The sequence below is a fragment of the Manacus candei genome, unplaced genomic scaffold (assembly GCF_025592945.1).
Source record: "Manacus candei isolate 608988 ecotype Guabito, Panama unplaced genomic scaffold, ASM2559294v1 h1tg000017l, whole genome shotgun sequence".
In the NCBI taxonomy this organism is placed as follows: Eukaryota; Metazoa; Chordata; class Aves; order Passeriformes; family Pipridae; genus Manacus; species Manacus candei.
Window position 1 is genome coordinate 10,848,788 of NW_026138065.1, and position 23,806 is coordinate 10,872,593.

The 23,806-nt window shown below is 43.7% G+C and overlaps 1 protein-coding gene across 3 annotated transcripts; it reads right to left on the reverse strand.

The window, feature by feature from the left end:
- Positions 1-604: 604 nt before the first annotated feature.
- Positions 605-23,520, reverse strand: MRPS18A (mitochondrial ribosomal protein S18A). 3 transcript variants are annotated; one of them, XM_051783292.1, is made up of 6 exons: positions 23,382-23,519; positions 23,188-23,219; positions 19,758-19,862; positions 10,987-11,110; positions 10,101-10,167; positions 605-1,350 (listed from the first exon to the last, which is right to left on the reverse strand). In XM_051783292.1, exons 1-6 carry the CDS (start codon positions 23,479-23,481, stop codon positions 1,206-1,208), a joined length of 573 nt encoding a protein of 190 aa, XP_051639252.1. In that variant the 5' UTR covers positions 23,482-23,519; the 3' UTR covers positions 605-1,205. The 3 variants fall into 3 exon arrangements, with proteins under 3 accessions (XP_051639252.1, XP_051639253.1, XP_051639254.1); XM_051783293.1 differs by lacking the exon at positions 605-1,350 and adding an exon at positions 5,429-5,571 and having other exon boundaries at positions 23,382-23,520; XM_051783294.1 differs by lacking the exon at positions 605-1,350 and adding an exon at positions 7,250-7,283.
- Between the last annotated feature and the right edge of the window lie 286 nt (positions 23,521-23,806).

Here is a 23,806-nt window from a genome sequence, read left to right on the forward strand (position 1 = left end):
AATCTTTTCCTTTCTTAAGGGCTGTAGGTTTCAAAGCTTTATAAAACAGAGACAGACAGCCACAGATTTTTTCTCAATATACTTAATGAAGTCTTGGCTCTGTCTCCCAAAGCACAAGGTCTTGGCCAGCTCAAGGGGCTGAATCTAGGGCTTCCATTTTGCAAAATAAGGCTAAAAAGAATCATTTTATTCTAATTTGATTTCCTGGATAATATGGGTTTATCCTTACCTTTTGTTCCTGCCCATGCTGTAAGGTATTAGCAGATGATTCTGATAAAAGCAATTCAAGGTTAAGTGGTGTAGTACATAAAAAGCTGTGCTGTTTTATAGCCCTCAGATAAATAGTGAAGAAATGGAACCAAATCAATAATGACCCTGATAAATTTAATGAGCCTTTCATACCAGGCCCATAAGCAGCAGTGGACAGTAGGTGGAAGGTGCATATGTGTACTATACAGGGAGAGAAATGGTGCCACCTTTTATTACCAGATGGACAATAAGGCACATCTATCAACTCCCAAGCTATCCTAGGAAGCAACCATATCACTGACATGGAAGACTTATGACAAATGTATTTGCAAAGCAGAAAAAACAGGCCAAGTCATCAAGGATGTCAACACTGTGTATTTCTCAGATCCAGGAGTGAAGCACAAGCCAGGAATCCTTAAGGGGATATGTAAGACACATATACCTGTCTGCCACGGCCACAGGTGTTCTGCTGCAAATGGTGGATAGTACAGATAATAATAATAATAAAAAAATTAATTTCAGTAGTCATTAACAATTTCTGTTCCTGCCAAGGAAACCTAGTGCTGAGGGGACTTTTTCTTCCATCAGCGTCACAGCCCAAATGGTGCAAATCTGAGTTGAAACACATGTTAATTGGGAAACACCATTCACTGATGGAAAAAGAAGGAAACATCCTTTCCCAAACCCATATGTGGAACATAAAGAAACAAAAGCCTTCAGATCCTTTCTGGCTTTGAGGCGAAAGTCTTTGCCCTTTGCTTTCTTCAAATCATTCTGCACTCTGAACTTTGCTTTGATGGATCTTGTATTCTAGAGGAACAGATCACAGCTGGACACAATATAGAGTACCAAGGACAATTTTGGAATAAGAAAATTGGAGATATTGACAAACTTGGAAAAATAAAAAAGCAGACCAGTGCAAAACATGTGCTTACTAACTATGCCAGTTCTGGCCACTAGTGGTTTAAAGAGAGAGGCTTTCGTGTATATTTTACATTATCCTTCAGCAAAGGGTGTCCGATTGGAAAGGGCTTTTTGCACCACTTAGGGCCCCTCTTCCAGATGGGCTTTGCAGATCTGATGGACCAGCGGGTCAGGTACCTGTCAAAACAACACAAACATGTTTCAGTTGGAGACTGATCACTGAGAAAAGGTTTTAACTGAAGCAGAAGCAGGCACTGTAGCCTTTGCCTCCCCACATGCCTATTTATAAAAGGAATAACCATGAGCAGAGCTCTCTTAATTCAGGAGGGACTACTGGAAAGCAATTTTTGTTTGTTTTGGAATTTCTAAGCTCACCTCTGTACTGAACCCACTGGCACCTGCTTGACTTTCAGTCTCACAAAGCAAATCAGGTGTAGTCTCCAGGCTGCTGGCAAGTTGTCCACCTGCAGCTAAACTGGAATGCCAAATCCCATCATTACAACTAAGTCCAAGATTAAATGCATTCAGCCTCTAGGGGAAGTGTTATTTCAACAGCTGGTCTCAATAAGGTAAACTAATTACAAAGGCTAAATGCTGTGAGAAATAAAGTCTTTAAAAAGGGATTAATTTACTTTTGGGGGATAATTGTTTATTTCTTATGCATGGAATGGATTTCTGGCCTAGTTTTGTATTTTCATATGTCCAAATTTGCTCTAGTGTTCTCTGTACAACAGTATTGTTGCAGCTTGCTGGTGCAGGAAGTCAACACCTACAGTGTAAGAGGTATTAGAATGGAATTATCATCACAACTACAAATCTCTGTGAAGAGTAATGTCTGGCAAATATCCTCTGTTTTTTACCATTTGAAGTTTTAGACCTGGCTTTGCAAACAGGCAGGGGATTTCAGATCCAGAATCAGTTACTGGAAATCTTACCCTGTGACTGGGTGGCCTCGAGTTTTGTTAGGCTTTAAATCTTTTGCTACCAGTAGAGAGGGGAACAGAGGTCCTTAGAGAAAGAGGAGTCTTTTCAGACAATAAAGATCCAAAGTAAAACCCTAGCATAATCTGCACAAACAATGCTCCAACAAATTAGAATTTGGAACAGACTGATAAACTTTGTACAGAGATGTTTGCATGCCTCTGTTGAGTAATCCCATGGTCTTAATGTAACCTCAATCAGTCATCCTCTCCCCAAACAGCTTTGTTACCTTTTATTTGCATTGTGCAAATTTGAGATATTAAGAACTTTGGATAGAGACCATGTAATGCATTTGTTTGAAGGCATTTGGGACATTCCTAGGAACTACAAAGAAAGCTTGCTATGCCAGGCAGCTACAGAGTATGTAACAGCCCATCTTCCTAGCCCTTTTATTACTCAGCACTCCCAAACAGCACAGAATGAAAAATTAATCACATGTGGAGATTCCTGCCTCTGAAATGAAGCCACTTCCAAGATGCTTTGCTTTTGCTTTGAGGAGTTTACCATAGTTAAAACATGTAGAAGCAACAGCAGGAGGGGTCTGGGTGACGACACAGAGCAAGATCCAACTACTTCTTCTCCTATTTGTGCCTTCAATTAGTCCCTTTTGACCTGTAATGCTATGCTCATGCATTAGTGGAATCCCTTACATAACAACTTTGGGACAGGAAGTAGGAGAGAGTCTCCTGTCTCTAATTTCACATGCAAGGAGAGTTCAGAGAGACCAAACGCAGGTCCCTAGTTTGGAATCTGGCAAAGAACCACAGCAAGGCAACTCCTCTGGGAGAAGCTGTGGGGGTATTAGATGGGCACATGGGCTAGGTCCTTCTTTTCATATTCTCCTTGCTGCAGGGGGACAGCTGTAGCACAAGTTTTGGTATTGCAAGACTGCACTTAGGGCAAAGGAGGAAAAAAAAATCCCAAACTGTTTTAATGCACCAGTGTGCCAAGTGCAGTTCTGGTCACGTGTCCACACGATTACGGGAAAGTGTTCCCGTGATAATAAATGATCTCATTGGGAGAGAAGTGAATGTGTGAATGTGAGATACACATCAATGCTGTGTGCAGGTTTAGACAGACAGTGGCTTTTTAAGAAATCCCTCTGTTTCTGTGTGGGGGCTGGAAGTGCACACCCCAATTCTGCATAGGAAGGAGGATTTAGTAATGGCCTGATTTTAAAGCTTTTGTTATTTCTCTTTTGAGCAGGTCTAATCCAGCCCTCTGGTCCAGGCTTTTGGCTTCCTTTGGGGACTGCAGGCTGGGGCTTTTCATTGTTAACTGAAACAGACATTTGGACGCTTTCCCTTCCTGGAGCACATTTGGTTTTAGGGCTTTTAATACTTGCTTTGTCCCAAACTCAAACTTGTCCTATTTTGTTTGCTGGCTTTTTTTTTTTTTTTTTTTTTTTACCTTGATTCAGCAGCGCAAAAGCCTGATCCCTGGGAGCAGTCAGTCTACAAAGTTCCTTTTCCTCTCTGACTAACTCCAGTTCCTACTGTCTCACACAGTTTTTTTTTTCCACAGAGTAAAAACAATCCACAAAACTCACATACGAGAGCTTCAAAGGCCAGCACATGGGACTTTTTTGCAAACTCTGCCATCCATGTAAGGTAGCATACCCCCTTTTCTAGCCAAGTCTCCCAACTTTTCATTGTATCCGACAACATGGTTTGTCTTGGGGAGTTTTTATAACCACCTACAAACACACATTGATGGATGGTCTGAGGATTGTCAGGACAGACCCTCCACATGGATGCCAAATGCAGCTGGTCCGCTGTCTCCTAAACCCATTAGCTCGGTGTGCAGAGCTCCCACTCTGGGCGCAGGGGGACAGAACTGCCAGTTTTGGGAATGGTGACTCACCTCAGGGCTCTGCTTGCCCCTGAGTATGGTAGAGTCCTGAGCAACAACAAGAATCCCTACACTCCAGCTGCAAAAATAAGTAGTTTGGATGAAGTGTGATGGAAATCCTGGTGGGATTTCCCTGATGGGAAAAGGCAAGATATAAGCAGGATGGAAACAACTGTGGTTAGTCTCCTGCAGTCATTCTAATAGCCTAAAATCTCTGTAGCATGTGGATGTCTGTTTCCATGGATTTTATTTAGTGGGCAGGAGGGCCCCAAAGTCTTCCCCCTTGGAGGCTGCTACTTAACTCCCCGGAGTAGGCACAGGGCTTCCATGTTCTGGGTAAGGGAAATGGGGCAACCACAGTGCTGCACACAGCCCAAGCAAAGGCCATGTTGGTGCAGTTCAAGGCTGAACTTCTGAACCCTCACTGAACTTTTTCAATATGGCTTTTGTTTGGATTAAGAGCAGAAGGCAGAGGGCTACAGACTGCAGGAAGCACTCGATCAAAGTGCTGGCGAGACTGCCTCTTCCCTGCCACATCCCTTCCCACGACACCTCTTGGCTTCGCTCACCTGCAACCTTTCTGGCTCTTTGCTTTTGAATTCACATGCTATGCACAACACAGTTTCCATGCAGATGAGAGAAACCACATGCTGCTGGAGTAAAATGCTGATAGCAGTGAAACCAGATTCTGCTCCTAGGGATGAGAGGTGTCCACAGAGCCTGAGAACCTTGTAATTCATGAGGAATTCACATGGAACCTGCTTCTTTCCTAACACACAGCAACTCCTCCAGCTCAGGTGATGGAGGAGGGATTAACTTGGATATTACCTGTGCCAAGTTATGCTCTTCCAGCAGGAAATTGAAAATGGAGTGGCAGCTGAGCACTCAAAATCAAGTACTCCATAATCTTACAGCACCTCTTGCTGACAGAGCTGAGACTCAGGGAACCTGTGAAATCCCCTAGTCCTTTTGGAAAGGGTGTGTGCAACAACTTTAGAGTGTTGTGCTTTAATCAATATTTTGGACCTGCCAGAAGAAAATGAGTGCTATATTCACATTAAGAGAGCATCTAGATACTGTCTTGAATTCAGGGACTGTTCTGGATTGAGTGTTAGTCCACATTATCTACGTGACAACCTCCACGGTGAAAAGAAAATCACTGAGCTATTCAGGTTTCCATTACTTAAAGGAAGAAGTTTGACCTACAGCTGAGCTTGGCTGTTTCCCAATTGGTTCTAGTGTGTAGTGTCCTGCACACACAAGACTCTGGAGTATGAGAACAGTCTGTCACCCTGCACAGTGCTGGTGAGATCACTGAGAACTCCCTCAGCCTCTTGGGCTAGTGAAAATATTTTGTTGCTGCAGCACTTAACTGGAACATATCAGGTTGGAGCATGAATGGATGCAGAAGTAACAGCAGGAGTTATGAAGGGGAGAATTCAGGCTGAGGATGAGGGGTCAATCCTTGGCAAGACAAATTTGCTTGTGGAACCATCCCTTGGAAAACAGTGAAAACCCAGTACTGCAGAGAAATCTAGGGCACGCAGAAGGGAATGTCCAAAGTTCCTACAATTGAGACAATAAAACCACTTCAGAAAATAGAACGGGAATTATGCTTTTTGGAAAACATCATTCAATAAGCACCAGAAGAGCACCTTCTTGAGAGGAAGAGGGGTTCTGTATGATAAATCCACACTTCACAACACTAAATCAGTGACAGGTCAGCATGCCTGACCCTTGTTAAAACAAGACAGTTTGCTGATAGTTCCATATGGTGGCATGATACCTTTTAATCCCAGCTAGGTGCTAGCCAGTGCATGCCAGATTTGAAGCAGGCTCACTTTAATCAGGGTGACCATGACATGGGCCAAACATCCTGGCCAAGACAGCCATAAATGCAGCAAATTAATAGCTGAGGAGTAGCTTTTCTGGGGCTTTCTGGTGCTGCATACATTAACACAGCTCCTCAGTCCTTCTTTGTGTACTTCCTTAGCATCTTTGCCCAGGAACCATAGGGTTCCTCCTGTGCAGATGGCCTGTACGTTGCCTCAGGGACAAATCAATTTTTCATCAGGCTGGTTTGTCCCTCTTTCAGCAACAAATGAAGCTGCTCTCAAAACTACTGACACAGCCCAGGAAGAAGCCTGGCCAAAGGGAGCACCAACCAGAACTTTGCAAGACTGGAGAGAAATGAAAGGGATTGCTCATCCAAATGAAGTATTCTGCCAGACTTCAGCCAAGCAGGGGTTGCTGCTGTGAGTCTACATGCAGTAAGTGAATGCTGAGATCTGTATTACAGTAGAGGTACTGGGCTTTTGACTCCCACTCCAAGTTACATTTCCCATGATGAATCGCCTTCAGTCTCAGGTGGTGTGAGTGGAATCAGTCCTGAAGGTTATCTTAGGCTTTCATCTTTGTCCTGGCACTCTAGCAGCTGATGCTGCAGTCTACTGTCAGCAAGACATTCTTCAGCTCAGTGTAACTGTAAGGCAGGCAGTCCCCAGATGGTAGGAATACTCACAGAATTATGTGGGGTAGCATCTGGAGCAGACAGTGACTTCTCAGAAGTCCCTCCCTTACAAAAGTGAAAGATTTCTCAATTCAGAGCAAAGAAACAATGGATTGCTTATGGGGTGGGGCAATGAGAGGAATTTCAGGGGAGAAGGGTGAGCACACAAAAGTACAGGTAAGACTGAGAGAAACACTGGCCTTCAGCAGCACAAAGTTTATTGTCCCAGTCTTGACACAGAATACACCTTTACAGTGTTCTATCTATTCTTTTCAACTTGCACTTCCTTATTTTAGAATGGTATAGCAGGAACTGTGTCTTCTGTATGCAAAGCTTTCCTCCATGTGCAATGCAAGTTCTGATGGCAAGAGAATAAGTGCAGATGAGCGACAGAGAGCAGAAGGGAGGCCATGTGTCTGGGAATGGCCTAAATTCTCAGTATATTAGATATCAGTAGCCACCTGTGAGGACTATCCGTCTCAGTTTGCCACCTTGATCCTAGTTTATCTTCCTCTCTGTTTGCTGGCTTGGTGCTTCATGACTACTTTCTTTTGCCTAAGTAGGACCAGTCTCCTGTAGAGCCAAGGAAGTGATGTCTTTTTTTACCTTTGAGAGCACCAGTGCACAGCACTGGGCAAACTGTTGTTCCAGGATCCCTGGCTCCTTCAGAGATCAGGTAAAAGATTCCTCAAGCAGCTGGTGGCAATTCAACAGTTTCAGCATCTACAGCATGGGCACTTCCATCTGCTCCTAACTGGTGAGAGTTATTCTGGAGGGGGAGGGGTGTAAAGAGCATATTTCAACACCACACACAGAGTAGACACACTAGTGGAGTGAGAAAAAAGGCATCACTGCAGGAAGATATGGAAAATGCAAGGGCTGGATAACCTGATGTTAAGGAATGTACATTACCTGTGTTCCTGTCTTGGAAAAGCTTTAACAAGGGGCCCAAGTGTATTATGAGGCCCCTCAGTTTCTCCCTGTTGGCATTCCCGGGGCTACAGCAGCAGTGTAAAATGGCACTGCTACCTCTCATCTAAGCACAGTGGTAAAGATGGCTAGAGCAGCCAATATAGCAATCTCAAAGAGATGAAACTCAAGGATTTGGAAAATACATCACTTAACTGTGTAATAGCTGCTATTACACTATAGCCTACTACAGCTATTCCTATAGCCTACCTGCTATAGTAGGCTCTCTGTAGATCCTGCTGATCCCTTCTTGAACTGGTACTTAAAAAAATCCAGCAGACACAAACACAATGAAGAAACAAGCTAAGTTCGGTGAGCAGCCTGATATTATGTCAAACAGGTTTAGAGGATGACCCAGTCATGTTCTCATGGCATTGAACAGAGCAGCTTGTTCCACTCCAAAGTCCAAGCCCAATTCTGCCCCTGTTCTTCTCTGTCAGCTCACCTGCATTTGGCAGCACCACAGGTTGGGTGCTTCCCAAGTTTACTACAGACTTACAGGAAGCTTCAGAAACAAGTACAGAAGTAATGACAAGGTAAGCTTGGACAAGTCATTTATGTGGGAAACTTTTGATAAGAGCTCTGGCCTCATTCCCAAAATAAGTACTGGTTGTATGACTTCAGCATGTAGGTGCCCTTCAGGCTAGAGGAAGGAAGCAATTTGTAACTCCTGCCTTATGTGGTGCCAGCTGCTGCTCCAGAGAGCAATGAGGGAAATAGAGGTGAGGGTACACACAGTCAAAACTCTTACAGAACTGCAATGGCAAGATTTCACAAGGCTCCAACACAGAGCTTTCCCCTTCCATCTGGCTGAGAAGAATCATGAGTGACCAGAAGAGCACTCCTGAAGTACACCAGCATTCTATCCTGGTTTTTTGACTTGTTTGTTTAGTTTCAGGCTCACCACCAAAACTTTCAGTTTGATTTCTTGATCCTATTCTCTTGTCTCCACCCAGACCCCAAAGCCTGCCTATTTCAATGCTGTTCCATATCCTCTGCAATAGCTCTGCTCTTTTTTTCTAAACTCTGCTTCCACCCTGCTTCCTACATTCCCTCACTGGGAAGAGAAAAACAAGGGTGGTGTAGGGAGGGACTAGCAATACAACAGGAAGAGCTTGGATACTAATTTCCAATTTAAATCCCTTATTTAAGAGGTGTAGCACACCTACTTGCATGTAGAATGTATCCGGAGGTATTAATTCCTTGTTCTCACTAAAAGCCTATGGAACAATTTGTAAGAGTCAGGGAATCAGATGTGGAGTCCAGCAAGTTACTGCACTTACCATTTCCAGTCTCAGCCTGCTAAGCAGGGTTGCAGTGTGAATGCTAACAAGATAATGTGCTCTACCTCACAGCTACAAGATAGACAACAGCTACTAAAGAATCCCCAAGGCTCATAAGACACAGGAAAGAAGTTATCACAGTTGAAGTATCTGATGGCTACATTATGCAGCATGCCAGCTTCTAAGGGACATTTCCAAGAACCTCTCTCAAATCTCCACTGCAGAGAGTCAGACCTGAAGTGCAGGAGTCTCCAGCCATCCTCAGCCCTGCACTCCAAGCTCTCCCAGCAATGGACCCATGGCCTCTGGTAACCCCATGGCTTGCTAATGTGAGGTTCATACATCGCTCTGGCATCCCCATGGAAACAGAGTGTGAGGTTATAAACAGGGGATTAGCACCTCCAAGTGCCCAGCACAGAGCAGGAGGCAGCCACAGGCTTTCCCTTCGCCCACTAAAGGGCAGGGGCCATTGAGGCTGGGGAGGAGAAAGAGATCCTGTTGCATAGGAAGGGCAGACAGAGGGTGAATTGCTGACTACAGGAAACAGGGATGGGGCAGAAGGCAACAGGCTTGTGATGGGCCCCTGCTGGCTGCTCGGTCCCCCACTCACTGCTGTTACTCTGCCTGGGCACCCTCCTGCTGCTGTTGAGGGGCTAAAAAGGTTAAGAGAGAAGGCACTGCTCAATCTGGAGAAAAGAAGGTTCAGGCGTGCCTTACCAATGTTCATAGTACCTGAAGGAAGGGTGTAAAGAACACAGAGGCAGGTGTCAGTGACAGGACAAGAGGAAACAGTTACAAATTGAAATGAGAAATTCTGCTTGAACATAAGAGAACACTGTCTCACTATGAGAGTGGTTCTCTGGAACAAGCTGCCTGGAGAAACTGTGGAAGGTCTATCCTTGGATATACTCAAAACCTGACCGGACATAGTCTTGAGTAACCTGCTCTATGTGACTCTGCTTGAGTCACATAGCTTGGACTAGACAATCTCCAGAGGCCTCTTCCAGCCTCAGCTAATCTGTAGTGCTGTGACTCCATCTCTGTGGTGTCCTCCTGTGACTGTCTTACTGATTGTTAGTGATGAGGAGGCGAGCACGGCTGAGGAAGGGTGGGTAGACCCTAATACGTGTGGCAGTTTTAATCCTGTGTGGATAAATGGTTTGTATGAGATGTGGCTTGTCCTTAAAAGATTGGCTAGAGAATACTGTGACAGATCTTCTCCAAAATGCTATGAGTACTCTTTATAAACCCTGTTGCCTGAGGCATGTTTTACCCCGTTTCCTCTTCCAATCTATTCCTGAAAAAAGGAAATGTGGAAAGACAAGACTACTCGCCTGTTGAGCTGGGGTCTCTTGGGAATATGCCCTTCAGGAAGTGGAGGCCTGTGGTTTGGCAACAAACCTGAAACGGAAAAAGAAAGGTGTGAGAATATTTTGCAGCGCCTCCTTGCTTCTACAGCATTCAGAAGTCACATTACACCTCGTAAGCCAGGAAACCCAGATTGCTACTGGGACAGCACAGCAAAAGCTCAAGTACAGTAGAAAAGATATTTTGTCTTTAGTCACTGCTGAACCTGCACCTCAGCCAAGACAAAGCTGGGAGGTTCTGCTGGGTATAGGAAGGAAATACACACCAAAGACACTGTCACTTGGGCTCACTGCAGAGGATTTTTCAGAGGACATAGGGCACTGGTGTCCAATTAGATTTCATTTCCAGGATGGAAAATCTGACTGTTAACATTCTCAGTCCATTTAACTTGGATACAACTCAGGTACCAGTAATAACGATCAGCACAATATTCTGACTGTGACAACCTGCGTCCCAGTCCCAGGGAAAGGTAAAAAAGCCGTCACACGGCAGATGGTAGAGAGTTGTGTGTTACTAAAGGGGTAGGTAAGCTTACACTAAATCACGTCATTTCAGAAGCAGGTGTTTAATCATTAGTTAACAGAGACTGAGCCACTTTCCAGATCTTTCTGCAACGGTAGTTTCAGCTACAGGGATAAATGTCTGCTACCATGGTAGGAGTCAAGACACACAGTAAGCAGAACAAGCAGTCTCTGCTCCATCACCCTGTCCCAGTATTTGGACAATAATGAGTTTGCTGGGTGACTGGACAATGTCATCCCACTGAGCTATACCTACTGGGCAGGAGACCCCTCTCAAGGGGTTCTATAGGTACTCCACAGTAAAGGGTTGTCTCAGGTGGAGGCTAGGTACCTGCACGGTGAGCCATCTGCACACAGACAGCAACCTTCTTGTGCTCCTCCAAACAGAGGCCTGTGATCCTTCGTGGCAGCATCCCTCCATCAGAACGGATAAACTGACTCAGCAGCAAGACATCCTGATGGAGGAAGAGAAGGGCAAACCATCAGTGCTACAGCTACCTTAACTGCTGGTACTCAAGGTGTTGTGCTGACCCTTGTGCTGTGTACAGAATTCAAAACAATTCAAAACAAAACAATGATTCTTTCCTACGCATTTTGTCTGCAGCTTGACAACAAGTGGCTTTTGCTTGCTGTCACTTGCTGCCTGCCAGCTTAGCTCAGTAAGGTCACTCAGATGGCTTGAGTCTTCCCCTGACTTCATTAGTGTAAACACATGATGTCAGCTGCAATCTCTGCTCCTTCACTGTTTCACTACTTGCTCCAAGATTCTTGCTAAGATAATGTGTCCTAGGTACTCAGGCACAGTTACACAAGACCCACAGGTGGACACTGTTTACGCAACTTGAAATGCCATCACAGCTGCTATCCTAAAGGTCACAGATATGTTAGACCACTTCTGGTCCCCTCTTTGTTCCCTCAAAGCAGGACTGTTCTCTGCTATCTACTCCTCAAACTTCTATCGAGTTTCCCATAGTAGAACTTCCCTCACGTCTCTCTGGAAGGGTGCAGAGCAGGGCAATGATCCAATATCTTGCATGAGGAAGCTTTTTGTAAGAAAAGAACGTGTGCTGATGAGAAAGGCCTAATAGGATAAATTGCTGCCTTCAGTCCTTCAACTGTGCATGCATCTTAATAAGATGGGGCTGTGACAGCCATGCTGGATGGAAGGAGCACTCAAAGCATGCTGAGGGTTCATCTGTGATTCAAGAACCATTTAGACTACACTGCTGTTGACCTTTCCAATTCCTTCATTCATGGCTAGGCTTTGCAAATGAAGATTTGGGAAGGACTCTACCCACAGTTGCTGCAAGCGCGCTGGTGGCTAAAAAGGCCAGTGGGAAAAAGACAAGTCCGGTTGCAAAAGGTACAGCAGAAGGACTCCTTAGGTGGTATCGACAAGACACGGCTCTTTCTACGTTGTCTTTTCTCCTCGAGAGTGATCCTGCGTGCTTTCTCAAAAGAAGCAGCAGTGTTATAGATAGTGTGTCTCCAGACCTCCCGATTGGAGGCCAGAGTAGACCAATGATCTAGAAATGTAAAGCATTCTTAATAAAAACAAAATTAAAGGGATCTCTAGGATCAGATAGTATCACAGGGCTGGAATGACAAACATTTAAACACAGCAGCACCAGCTGTTGCACGAGTGTCCCATTAACTGTACACAGTACAACAGCCCAGGATTCAGTATGTGCTCTCCATTTCCACACACAGCACCAGTGCAAAGGTACCTCAGGCCAACATAAGAAGGCCCCCTTGACATCCTGATGTCAGCATAAGTTGTCCCAAAGGGCCTCTGGAGACTCTGCTTATTTTTTCCCCTTCTGTTGACAGACTTGTTGCTGGTGAGAGTTTACTTCTCCATTGCTGCTGTAAATATGTTCATAGTTGAGGCAGCAGAACCATGCAGAGGCTGCCTGCAGTCTGAGGGGACCTGCCACTGAGCACTCAGACAGAATAAGATTTCAAATGAGGCATGTCAGAACTCTACACCCCCCTGTCTAGGGCAACAGGCAAGAACAAAGAGTACTTGTTGCTTTTCATGTTGGGTGAGCCTGTTCACAGACTCACAGACCTGCTCTCACCCCCCATCTTTCGTCTTTTACAAAGAGCTCCCTGGAGCATTCCTAGCTTCATTTACTGCCCTTGCAAAAGCAAACAATCACAAGTGAATATAAAATGAGTATTCAGAAATCTAGCTAACTAGGAATTATTCATCCACCTCCATAGCACCAGACCACCTCAGCTGTGAAGGGGGCTGCTGGAATTTAGGATGGCCTTCTGGTAATGGCCAATTCTGACAGATGCTGTCATAGAATCATAGAATTGTTTGAGTTGGAAGGGACCTTAAAGATCATCGAGTTCCACCCCCCTGCCATGGGCAGGAACACCTTCCACTAGACCAGGTTGGTCCAAGCCCCATGCAACATGGCCTTGAATACTTTGAGGGATGGGGCATCCACAGCTTCTCTGGGCAACCTATTCCAGTGCCTCACCAACCTCACAGTAAAGAATTTCTTCTTGACATCTAAATCTCCCCTCCTTCAGTTTGAAGCCATTCCACCTTGTCCTATCACTACATGCCCTTGCAAATAGTCTCTCTCTGTTTTTCTTGTAGGCTCCCTTCAGGCACTGGAAGGACACAATTAGGTCACCCTGAAGCCTTCTCCTCTCCAGACTGAACAATCCCAATTTTCTCAGCTTTTCCTCACAGGAGAGGTGCTCCATCCTTCTAATCATGCTGGTGTTCCTCCTCTGGACTGACTCAAAAGGTTGATGTCTTTCCTGTGCTAGGGACCCCAGAGCTGGATGCAGTGCTCCAGGTGGTGTCTCACAGGAGAAAGGTAGAGGGACAGAATCACCTTCCTCCACCTGCTGGCCACACTGCCTTTGATGTAGCCCAGGACAAAATTGGCTTTCTGGGCTGTGCACACACATTGCCAGCTCATGTCCAGCCTCTCATCTACCAGCACCCCTGATTCCCTCTTGGCAGGGCTGTTCTCAATCCGTTCATTCCCCAGCCTGTACTGATACCAGAGGTTGCCCTGACCCAGGCGCAGCACCTTACTCTTATTAAACCTCATGAGTTTCCCATGGCCCCCTTCTTGAGCTTGTCCATGTCCCTCCACATGGCATCCTGTCCTTCAGGTGTGTGAGCTGCACCACTCAGCTTGGTGTCATCTTCAGGCTTGCTGAGGGTGAACTCGATCCCCTTGTCTATGTCATTAATGAAGGTACTAAATAGCACTGGTCCTAGTATGGACCCCTGAGGGACGCCACTTGGCACTGATGTCCATCAGACTCTGAGCAGCTGACTACTACCTTCTGGATGCAACGGTCCAACCAACTCCTTATCCATCTAACAGTCCACCCATCAAATCTATCTCTCTCCAATTTAGAGAGAAGGATGTTGTGGGGGACAGCGTCAAAGGCTTTACAGAAGTCCAGATAAATGAAATCCGTAACCCTTCCCTTGTCCAGTGATGGGAGTCACTCCATCATAGAAAGCCACCAGGTTGGTCAGGCAGGACTTACCCTTGGTGAAGCCCTGCTGGCTGTCTTGAATCACCTCCCTGTCCTCCATGTGCCTTAGCACAACTTATAGGAGGATCTGTTCCATGACCTTCCTAGGCATGGAGGTGAGCCTGACAGGTAGTAGTTCCCAGGGTTCTCCTTTCTATCCTTTTTAAGATGGATATAACATTTCCCTTTTTATAGTCACCTGGGACAATTGTTGCATTACAAGTGTTACAGACACAATTTAGAGGGGTTTTGTTTGTTTTGGTTTTTGGTTTGGTTTGTCCTTCCCCCCTCCCCTCACTAATACCATCATGACACAGAATTTCCCTCTTCCCTCACCTGGCTTCCTTTCTACTTCTACTTGGTTTACAGTGAAATGTGTTCAGGCTGATTTTCAGATCTAGCTCCTTTGAAAACAATGGTGCATTATGAAGGCTCACTGACATTTAGACACTGACTTTAGTGTCTCACTGACATCAAATGACTTATCGGGCACCCTACAGAGTGATGCTGTATCCAAAGAACGAGAAAAGCACAGCTGAGCAACAAGCAAAAAGCTCCTGGGAGGCCGTCGATGGTTAAAATGGAAGTGGAGTGTCCTCAGCCCAGCTGACACATGGCCTTGCCAAGGAGAACAGTAACCAGGGAACCAGATGGTGCCAGCTGCATTGGTAGAAACTGGATGGAGGCCAGCCAAACAGTCCAAGGTCACTGACTTTCAACCACTCCTGAAACACACTGGATTGGATTCAGGAAACCAGGGCAAAACTTCATTCCCTTTTTTGCTCTCTTTTAGCCATCTGGTTCTTCAAATGACCAACAGCTCAATTTGCCATTTAGGACACACCACTTCCCTGAATGAAAAACGGATGTTCAGCTCCAAGTGCCTAGAAAGAAAAAAACTTGCTAGACTTTGCTACTAGCCTGCTGCATTACTCTGTGGAGAGGAGGCAAAAAGGAGCTAATGGCAAGTTGGAGGCAGTTCCAGTTTTTGCACTCCTGAAAGCCTAAGTAGGCCACAGGCTCTTGTGAAGGGCATGTGTGTGGTCCAAGTGATTTCTCAATATTACTACCACACCTCATGGAGTCACAGGCTTGTTATCAAGTGTTTCCATGCAAAGGGGAGAGGTGGGAAGCAAAGGGAGATAGTCTTTCCTTTTCTCTCTGTGGGAGAAAAACAAATCAAGAAAATCTGTTCTCTGTTATCATCTCTGACCAACACTGTCACCAACTGACCAACACCCTGGTGTGGCAGTCATTTCTTGACTGAAATCATCTATGTCCCAGCTGCTACAGCTCCAAATCACACTCATGCCATTTGGCTTAAAATGCTGCACGCTTGACCGAAGGTTTGTCCATTCCTGAAGATCCCCACAGTTAACAGGCCAGGTGCTCTCCCAAAGTACTAGCACAGATGTATCTTACCACTGGGAGAAAGCACACAGGTACAGCCAACTTCACTGGGCAGCTGTGGAGGGAAGCGAACAAATATGTGGAGCGGTCAAAGAAAAAAATGTCTGGCAAGTTCTCATGGTGCCGTCATGTTCCATGAAAATCACATTTTGTGCTAGTGGACAGCCAAGCCCATAACCACGGATTTGCTTTAATCACTGGACAGCTTCCATGAGGCTGGACTCAGATTCCCACTCCTGTGATCTGCAGCATTTGATGAAAACAACTTGGATTGAATTAATAATAGGCTAATAGGCAAAGCTTAAAGTTTGGTTTCCTCTAATTGTTGCCAAAGCAAGATGACATATTTACTGCCTACTCAAACTAATGATGTCTGAAGTGGATAAGGGGGGAAATGAAAAACAAGTTTAGCCTTCACTTCTAACAGGACAAACTTGCTAAATGGAATGCTATATACCGCATGTTCTTGTGAATGGACGGTAACCAAAATGCAAGGCATCTCTGCATTTCAGTGTCTGCAGACACTTTGAAAAGCAGGATCCTTGACTGCTTATATGTGATTTATTAAAACCTTAATTTACCATGAGAACAGTTCTGTCTGTGCAGACAAATTACTACTGGGCTGTACTGGACAAGTCCACCAGTCATTATTTCCAGCTATACAAGAGCGTAATTTTGCCTTTCTCTTTTACTCCTGGGAGCTGTACACCATTCTCCAGGCATTTCAAAACCGGATGGCAGTTTTCAATCCAGTTGCATCCTTATAATGACCAAAATAATATTTTTATCTCCAATAGATGTGAAAAAAAAAATCAACTGAGACCTCAGTTTCACTGGATGGACACACACAGACCACAAACTGTGGGAATTTATATCTTAAGCTCTGTTATCCTGAGCCACAGGAGAGGCTAAGGATTGAACTGGCAAAGACAACTGCAGCCCTCCACACCACAGCTGAGGCAGGTTGGAATCATGACCTGCTAGTGCTCACAATGCCTGTTCAGTTGATTAATAACTTTGGAGACACTGGTCCCCCAGTTCTCTGACAGCCAGAGTAACTCATTATGCCACTACTTTAGACTGTGCTAGTTGCACATGACAAAAGGAAAGTCCTGTGAGGTCATATTACTCAGCTCCCTCAGGGGCTAATTCAACACTTCCCTTTTCATAGTGCCTCATTCAGTCCAATTACAAGCGTCTCAAGCAAAAAAGCTCACACTTTCCCTTCTGTGCAACCGACTGATCTCAGTTTATCAGTCTCAAAGGAACCACTGTGATCCATCCATTCTGATCTCTTACCAAGCACAGCTTATAGGTTATGCTCTATGAACTAGGCTATATCTTTAACAAAAATAGCTGTTCTCAATTTACAGACATTTAGGACAATTAACCACCAGTGAGTAAATTGTGCCACTGCTTAACAGCCCACACAGTTAAATGCCTGCACTTTAGTATTTAAGCATTTCAAGATTCTGCTGCTCATCACTGCTGCAGCAAAGAAAATAGCAGAGACCACTTTAGTGCAGAAAAGGGAGATTTTTATTCACCTTTACATTTAAAATCCTGAAAATCTGTGATCAGTACAAAGCATTCAAAAGCATAAGGGACTTACACAAGCAAAAGAAGTGGTCTACTCCAGAACTGAAACTTCTCCTAGTTCTCACCAGCCCCACAGAGGGATGCTTCTAAACATAAGGTAAGAAACTTCTACAGTTACAAAATACTAGTTCACACTGCTCTCTTCAGTTTTTTGTCCAGGTTCTCCTCTGCTCTACTGGAGTAGTACTGGATAATATATACACTAGATGCATATGCATCCAAAAATTGTATGACAGCTGAGATGGACATGTTCCTAGATTGTCTCTCAGGACCACAATTTCTTAGAAAGGATCCTAGCAATGATTCACAAGACTCTGGCTGCAGTATTTCTCCTCACATTTGGTTTTCTCTTGCCTCCATACTGAGCAGTAAGAATCAGGATCTAAGAATCAAAGTGAAGTGTGGAAGAAAACTTGTAACCTTAGTTCACTCTACAAACACACGTAAAACTCATGTTTTACTGTGTCTGTTGGGACCCATTTCTAATCCTGGAATTCAGACTCTACAGCATCACATTGTCTAAAACTGCTTCTTTGGTTCTTGATGGCACGATTATCTCTACATGCAAGAGTCTTCTACCACATACAGCACTAGAAACTGAGTCTATATATTAATTTCCAAGTTTAATCCACTGCCACAGCTCATTTTACCCCTGAACATCAGTTTATAGTTTCTCTTGAGTTGTTAATATGTGGTTCATGGAATGCTTTCTGTAAATCTCTAGTTTAATGATGCTGTTGACTTCTTGCATACAAAAGTCACGTAGCTGCAGTAACCTTAACAAAGTATTTTCCAATGTGATTGGTTGGTTTTGATTACACCACCATTCAGCAAACATGAAGAAGAAATGAGTTCCAAGAAAATGCTGTGTTCAAACATGGGCGACATAAAATAAACACGATCTTTTTTGTAGTACTTTCCAAACCTTAATGGTATTTGCCATTTAACCTAATTTATTATAATCTGCAAATTCATTGTGTTTTAAGTTTCCCAGGTTGCTGAGAAACCAGACCAGAGAACACTAAATACTCTCCTGCCAACAACTAATTTCCCTGTTTAACATTGCACCCAACCTGAGTCAAAATCACTGACAATACTCAGATCCTAAAGCCTTGATTTCTGCAACACAGGCTTTTAAAGATACTAAACATATTTCATTTACATCTCATATCTGCTGTTTCACCTGTCTGGAGTAATTGCAAGTATTTTGTCTGGCACTTATTGCTGTACTCATGTTCTTCATAACTCATGAGTCATAATTAGTCCTGTTCAATCCATTATTTGTTTTTACTCCTAGCTGATAGCATTTTACTCGGAATTTGCAACATTTTATTTACCAACTGGTAATCATCAGCATCATTCTCCTTCCTCTTTCAACTTATTATTTTGCTTGCTACTTTCAAACCATTTGGTGATTCCTTAGGATTTTTTTTTCATGCTTTAAAAAAATCCTGTGAGTGAAGTAATATATTTGTTAGTAATTCCTTTAAGATCCTTCAAGATCTTGGGGCAACATGCAATCCAGACCTGTTGGTCTGTACCTAATTCAATGCTTAAGTGATTTCTACACCTGTTTTTTCCTGTTGTTTTACATTTTCAACATTGCCGTTACTACACAGATATTAAAACATGATTTTTCTTTTCTGTGTGTGCACTAGGACTACATGCTTAGTCTTTCTGCAACAAATGTGGCTTTCAGTCCCCTTCTCTCATTAATGGAATTTCTTTCTCACAGACATTTCTTTTCCTCCAATGTACTTATATCTCTCTAATCCTATTGACATTAACTTATTCTGAGTTTTTTTAGCTTGCAAGGGGGGAACTTAGTCCCTTTGTAAACTCTGTGTTTGAATGACCTCTTGTAAAGTTACATTCTGCATCTTCTATCTCATGCTTCTTATTCTAAAGTGTTCTTAACTGTTGTACTTCTGTTTTAAAGTACTACAGGATTTTCTTCTCATAGTCTAGATTTAGTGTTAGTTATGCCCTCATTAGTTAATGAACCTCTCATTAGCATTTCCTGCAAAAAGCTTGAACAAAACCTGTTTTTTCTGTTGCAAGGTATGTAAAAAATGTATGCTCTCCTTTGTACTCATCAACACTTTTAAAGGTTATATGAAACAGATATTAACTTATTGGTAATGACCCAATGAGAAATTGTAGGGCTTGAAGTCATATAATTGATCTAGCCAGGTCTTTTGGCCTCTCTGGAGTTAGAACACGCCTGTATCCATTGACTTAATGCTGCATTCCAGTTTGATTCTCCTGGAAGTGCAATGCTGAAAGGCAGCTGGGCACAGAAGAAATATATGGCCTTCCCAGAGCAGATGGCCATTTGTATAATTCCAAATCTATTTGATACGAGCTCATCCGTTTTTTTCCCCAGGAACACCATCAGCCAAGGCAAACGATTACTCCATAGAAAGCTCTTGTTACACCCAAGAGAAGCAGAAATGGAGTTAAGTATCTTTACTACACCCAGCAAAAGACAAGAGGGGCAGGTTGTGCAGTACGTAGATCTGAGGGTCATCTGACCTAGCTATGAAGTTGGGGGAATTCCTTCATTAAACCTACCACATAATCGTACTTGTGCTTCAGGTTCCAGCGACAGATGGGACACTGGCCAGAGGGGTTTGGAGGAGTTGGTGCTTCAGCATCCTCTATAATTTTCCCTTCAATCTAGGAAGAAATTTAAAGGATATAGTGATCAGGCATAGCTCAGACCTCTACCTGCACCTGTGACTAAAGGAATACTTTTCATGAAGCCCACAATACTTTGATCAGTTCTGTGCAGATGTAAGGAAAAGAGTATCTGCATTCAACTCACTTTTATATAGGTACACCAAGCACTTTGGTACATCTATGCCACAGACTACGGGGAGAAGAAAAATCCAGAGGGCATAGAAAACCCTTTGGTAAATTCTTGTGTAAAGGTTACTAAATGTAATCTAGTTGACAGTCAGTGTGAAGTTCTCATATTCACCCGAATTCTGTTTATTGCAGTACTCTTTTGAAACACCATGCCTTGAAGTTGTAGTGATTATAAATCACAAAGAGGGCAAATTCTGAGCAAAAGTTAAATTTAAGAAAGCATTGCTAGGAGACGTCTGTGGAGTTTGTGGTTTTCTTTTTTCTTTTTTTTTTTTACATACACCAATATTTTATCCAGTTTAATTTGCTGGACAATTCTTTTTCGAGACTATAAGATGATCTTTTCTACATCACTACAAAGTGGTGATGTCTAACACTCAAGTTTTCTCACAAGTAACATGCAAAGAGATGTAGAAGGTGTGTAAAGGAAGAACTCGACAAATTTGTTTTCTAAAAGTAGATATGTAGGAATATAGGAATATGAAGTCTATCTACATGTGCACTTTTTTTTTTTTTTCTTGAGGACTTACTAATAGAAGCAAGAGCTATCTCAAACTGCAGCCAGATGGACAGAAAAACCAACAAAACTAAGCCTTTTTTCTCCAAAATATTTTGCAAGCTTCCTCTGGTCAAGTTAAGATTAAATGCAGATTCTGAGCATCAATTGACAGACTCAAACAGTGCAAGCACCAGAGAGTTTGAAAAGAAACCCTGGGTGGAATGCAAGGTTACTTTTAAGAAACCATCAGGTTCTGTGCTGGAAAATCTGGGAAAATAAAAGCAAGACATTTTCTGTAAGCATGCACAGCAAACTGGCATCCAGCTGAACTGGTAGAACTCTTTCATACTCTGGGTTTGTGTCTTTCTTGTCTGGTGATGGGAAAATGGAAACATAAGTTATTTGTAGTTCAAGCATCTTGCTATCTCAAAGAGGCAGTATTGTCAAATTTTAAGTAAGATTCCTACCTCCCACAAGTAAAACAGTCAGTTTTACAGAAACAAATACCTAACTATGAATATAAAATGTAGGCCAGTATCTAATTTTTTATTAATCAGTAAAGTTATTTTTTGGGAAGCTGGTGTATTTGGTCTTGATTCTTGCCAGTCTGGCTTTAGATTGTACTTTGACTGTAATTTCATGCTGGAAATGAATACAGATTCAGAATGCTATGTCAAGATCACTGTTTCTTGAGATAACTTTCAGTGTATAGGCTTTAGCAATTATTCCCCAATTACTGAGGATTTCAATACTGCTAATTCACTCAGTTGCTATTTTTCTGTTGAACAACTTAAGAGTGCATAAAGAGGTTCTACATTCTCAGTATGCTGATCCAATCCAGATTTCTCTGGGATTCATTCATCTGGTTCATGTCAAAGACTTCCTTCAATACTGATAAAAACAAAGACACATAGAAAGATAAGCACAGAAAGATGGGTTCAGGAAATACGAACGGAGAATTGGCAGGATAAATGGAGTGACCAATGGATACACTGAGAAACGTGGTTTCTCAATTTACACTGTTTGTTACAAGACTTTCCTCATCTAGGGGCACTGACGGATCCTAGACTGATGCTAGGATATTACTCAGCAAAAAACTCCAAATCTCCAGGAAGAATTAATTTTATAGAGGGCTCTGCTAATGTAATGCATACCTTTTTTACAACAAACTTCAGTTAATGTTTTGGGACTTTGAGATTATAATTTACATCTCCTTTGCAAAGGGATGTAAATTATATTAGTGCAAAATACATTGTGTGTGTTGTTGGTGTGCACGCTACCCCTTGTTTTGGTTAGAACAACTTCAGGGCATGCTTGCAAGCTCTTCTCTTCAGGTTTCTGGGCAGAGATTAGTTGCCTGGCATTTCAAGGCAAGAAAAAGATACTCTCTATCACACCTAGTATCACACCTTAAACTTGGGTTTTTTGACAGTCTTGAGATCTTGTTAACTGCCATATGTTTTAGATATATAATCTCTAATAGAACAAATAACCTGCTCCATGCCGGTTTCAAACATGACAATGTCCACTAATACAAATAAGACAAAACTTTTGAGAAAATACATTTTTGACAAAAATACTTAAGACTTTCAAAGGGATGAACAACCAGGTTTTGTCTGTTTCATTAGCAAGCAAAAAAAGTCCATCCCATTCTCATTATTTATGTATATAGAGATTAGCATTTAGGTGCACTGTCTTCTAACTATTCCCAAATTACTCCTTCTCCCCTCTCCTTATTTATATATTTCAAAATATCTGTGTTACCTGTCTCCAGTCAAGGCATAGATTGCTACTGGCATAAATAATGTAAGCAGAATATTGCAATCTCCTTGACAATTCTTTCAATACAGTGCAATAGATCAGACGATGTTAATTAGGTAAAATTCAAATTCTACTGCTTTAATCTTTTCCTTCTGTCCTAAAGTGTAGCTGAGAAGATGTTCTTCTTCAGCAGTTACTTCAGAACTTCTGTTCTATTTTCAGGGGCTGTTTTCTTTTAGTATTTAAGGCCTTTCTTTGAAAATACCCCTTTCATCAAATATTTTTTCTTACCATGTGTGTTATAAGATGCAAGCTTTGTATCACCTGCAGTCAGTATGGCACACACAGTGGTTACCAAACACAACACAGATCAAAGGCAAGAGATGTGCATGGCACACAGCTGGTACAGAGCCATCCTTCAGTGCCACATCGTGTTGCCAGCCCACGATGGAATAACAAAGCCACCATGCCCTCTTTTGTGCCTGTACTTGAGACATTGTTGAGTGTCACCAGTTTAAGAAATGAACCCTCTGAAGAACTGTGGTGCTTTGGGTTCTGAATGCCTCCAGTCAGGGCTTCCAGCATCACCAGGACTGTAGCGAGGGGTTTGGAGCTCACAGGTGGCTCAGAGTGGAGGCACCTGCCACCAGCAGCAGGGTGACAATCCTGACCTTTGGCAGCCAAATCCTCTATTGCTTACCTGCACTCGCAACGCACCCTACAGCCCTTTTTTTCTTAACTTTGCTAGGGGAGAGGGGGAGGGAGGGGGGGGTGCGGGCATGGGCACACACGGCCACACACATGACTAGAGGCTAAAGGAAGGAGAAGTGACAGCAAAGGCAGCTACTGAGAAAAAGGGGTACAGGGACTTACTGTGGTCGTGTTGCCTTCAGTCACCTCCACAACTAAAAAAAAAAAAAAAAGAGACAGAAGGACACAATGAGAGTCATTCAGCCTGAAAGAAGTAGTATTTGGGGACTGGGAGAAGGCGAATTACAGTGACCGCAACCATCTCTCCGCGACCGCGGCGAGACGGCGGGGCAGCGTGGGGCCGCCCCCGGACTCACCCTGGCGGAGGGCCCGGGCCGGCGGGGCGGCCCAGCCGGCCCCCCAGAGCCCGGCGAAGAGCCGCCTCAACCCCCCGCACAGCAGGCTGGACGCCGCCATCTTGCCGCCGCCGGCGTGCCGTCACTACGCTTCCGCCGGCGGGAGGGCGGTGCTGCCGCCGCCATTTCGGGGCGCGTCCCCCCCGCCTCGGCAGCCGAGGGGCAGAACGGGGCGGGAAGGTCTTCTTTTTCCTGCCCAGCGTCTTCCACCCGGGGTTTTCGTTTTCATTAAGTGCCACGTCCATTCTGTCCTTGAACGCCTCCCGGGAATGTGACTGCACCACCTCCGTGGGCAGTCTATTCCGATGTTTAACCACACTTTCTGTTAAGAAATCCTTCCTGATGTCCAACCTTAACCTTCCCTTGAGGAGCTTGAGGCCATGGCT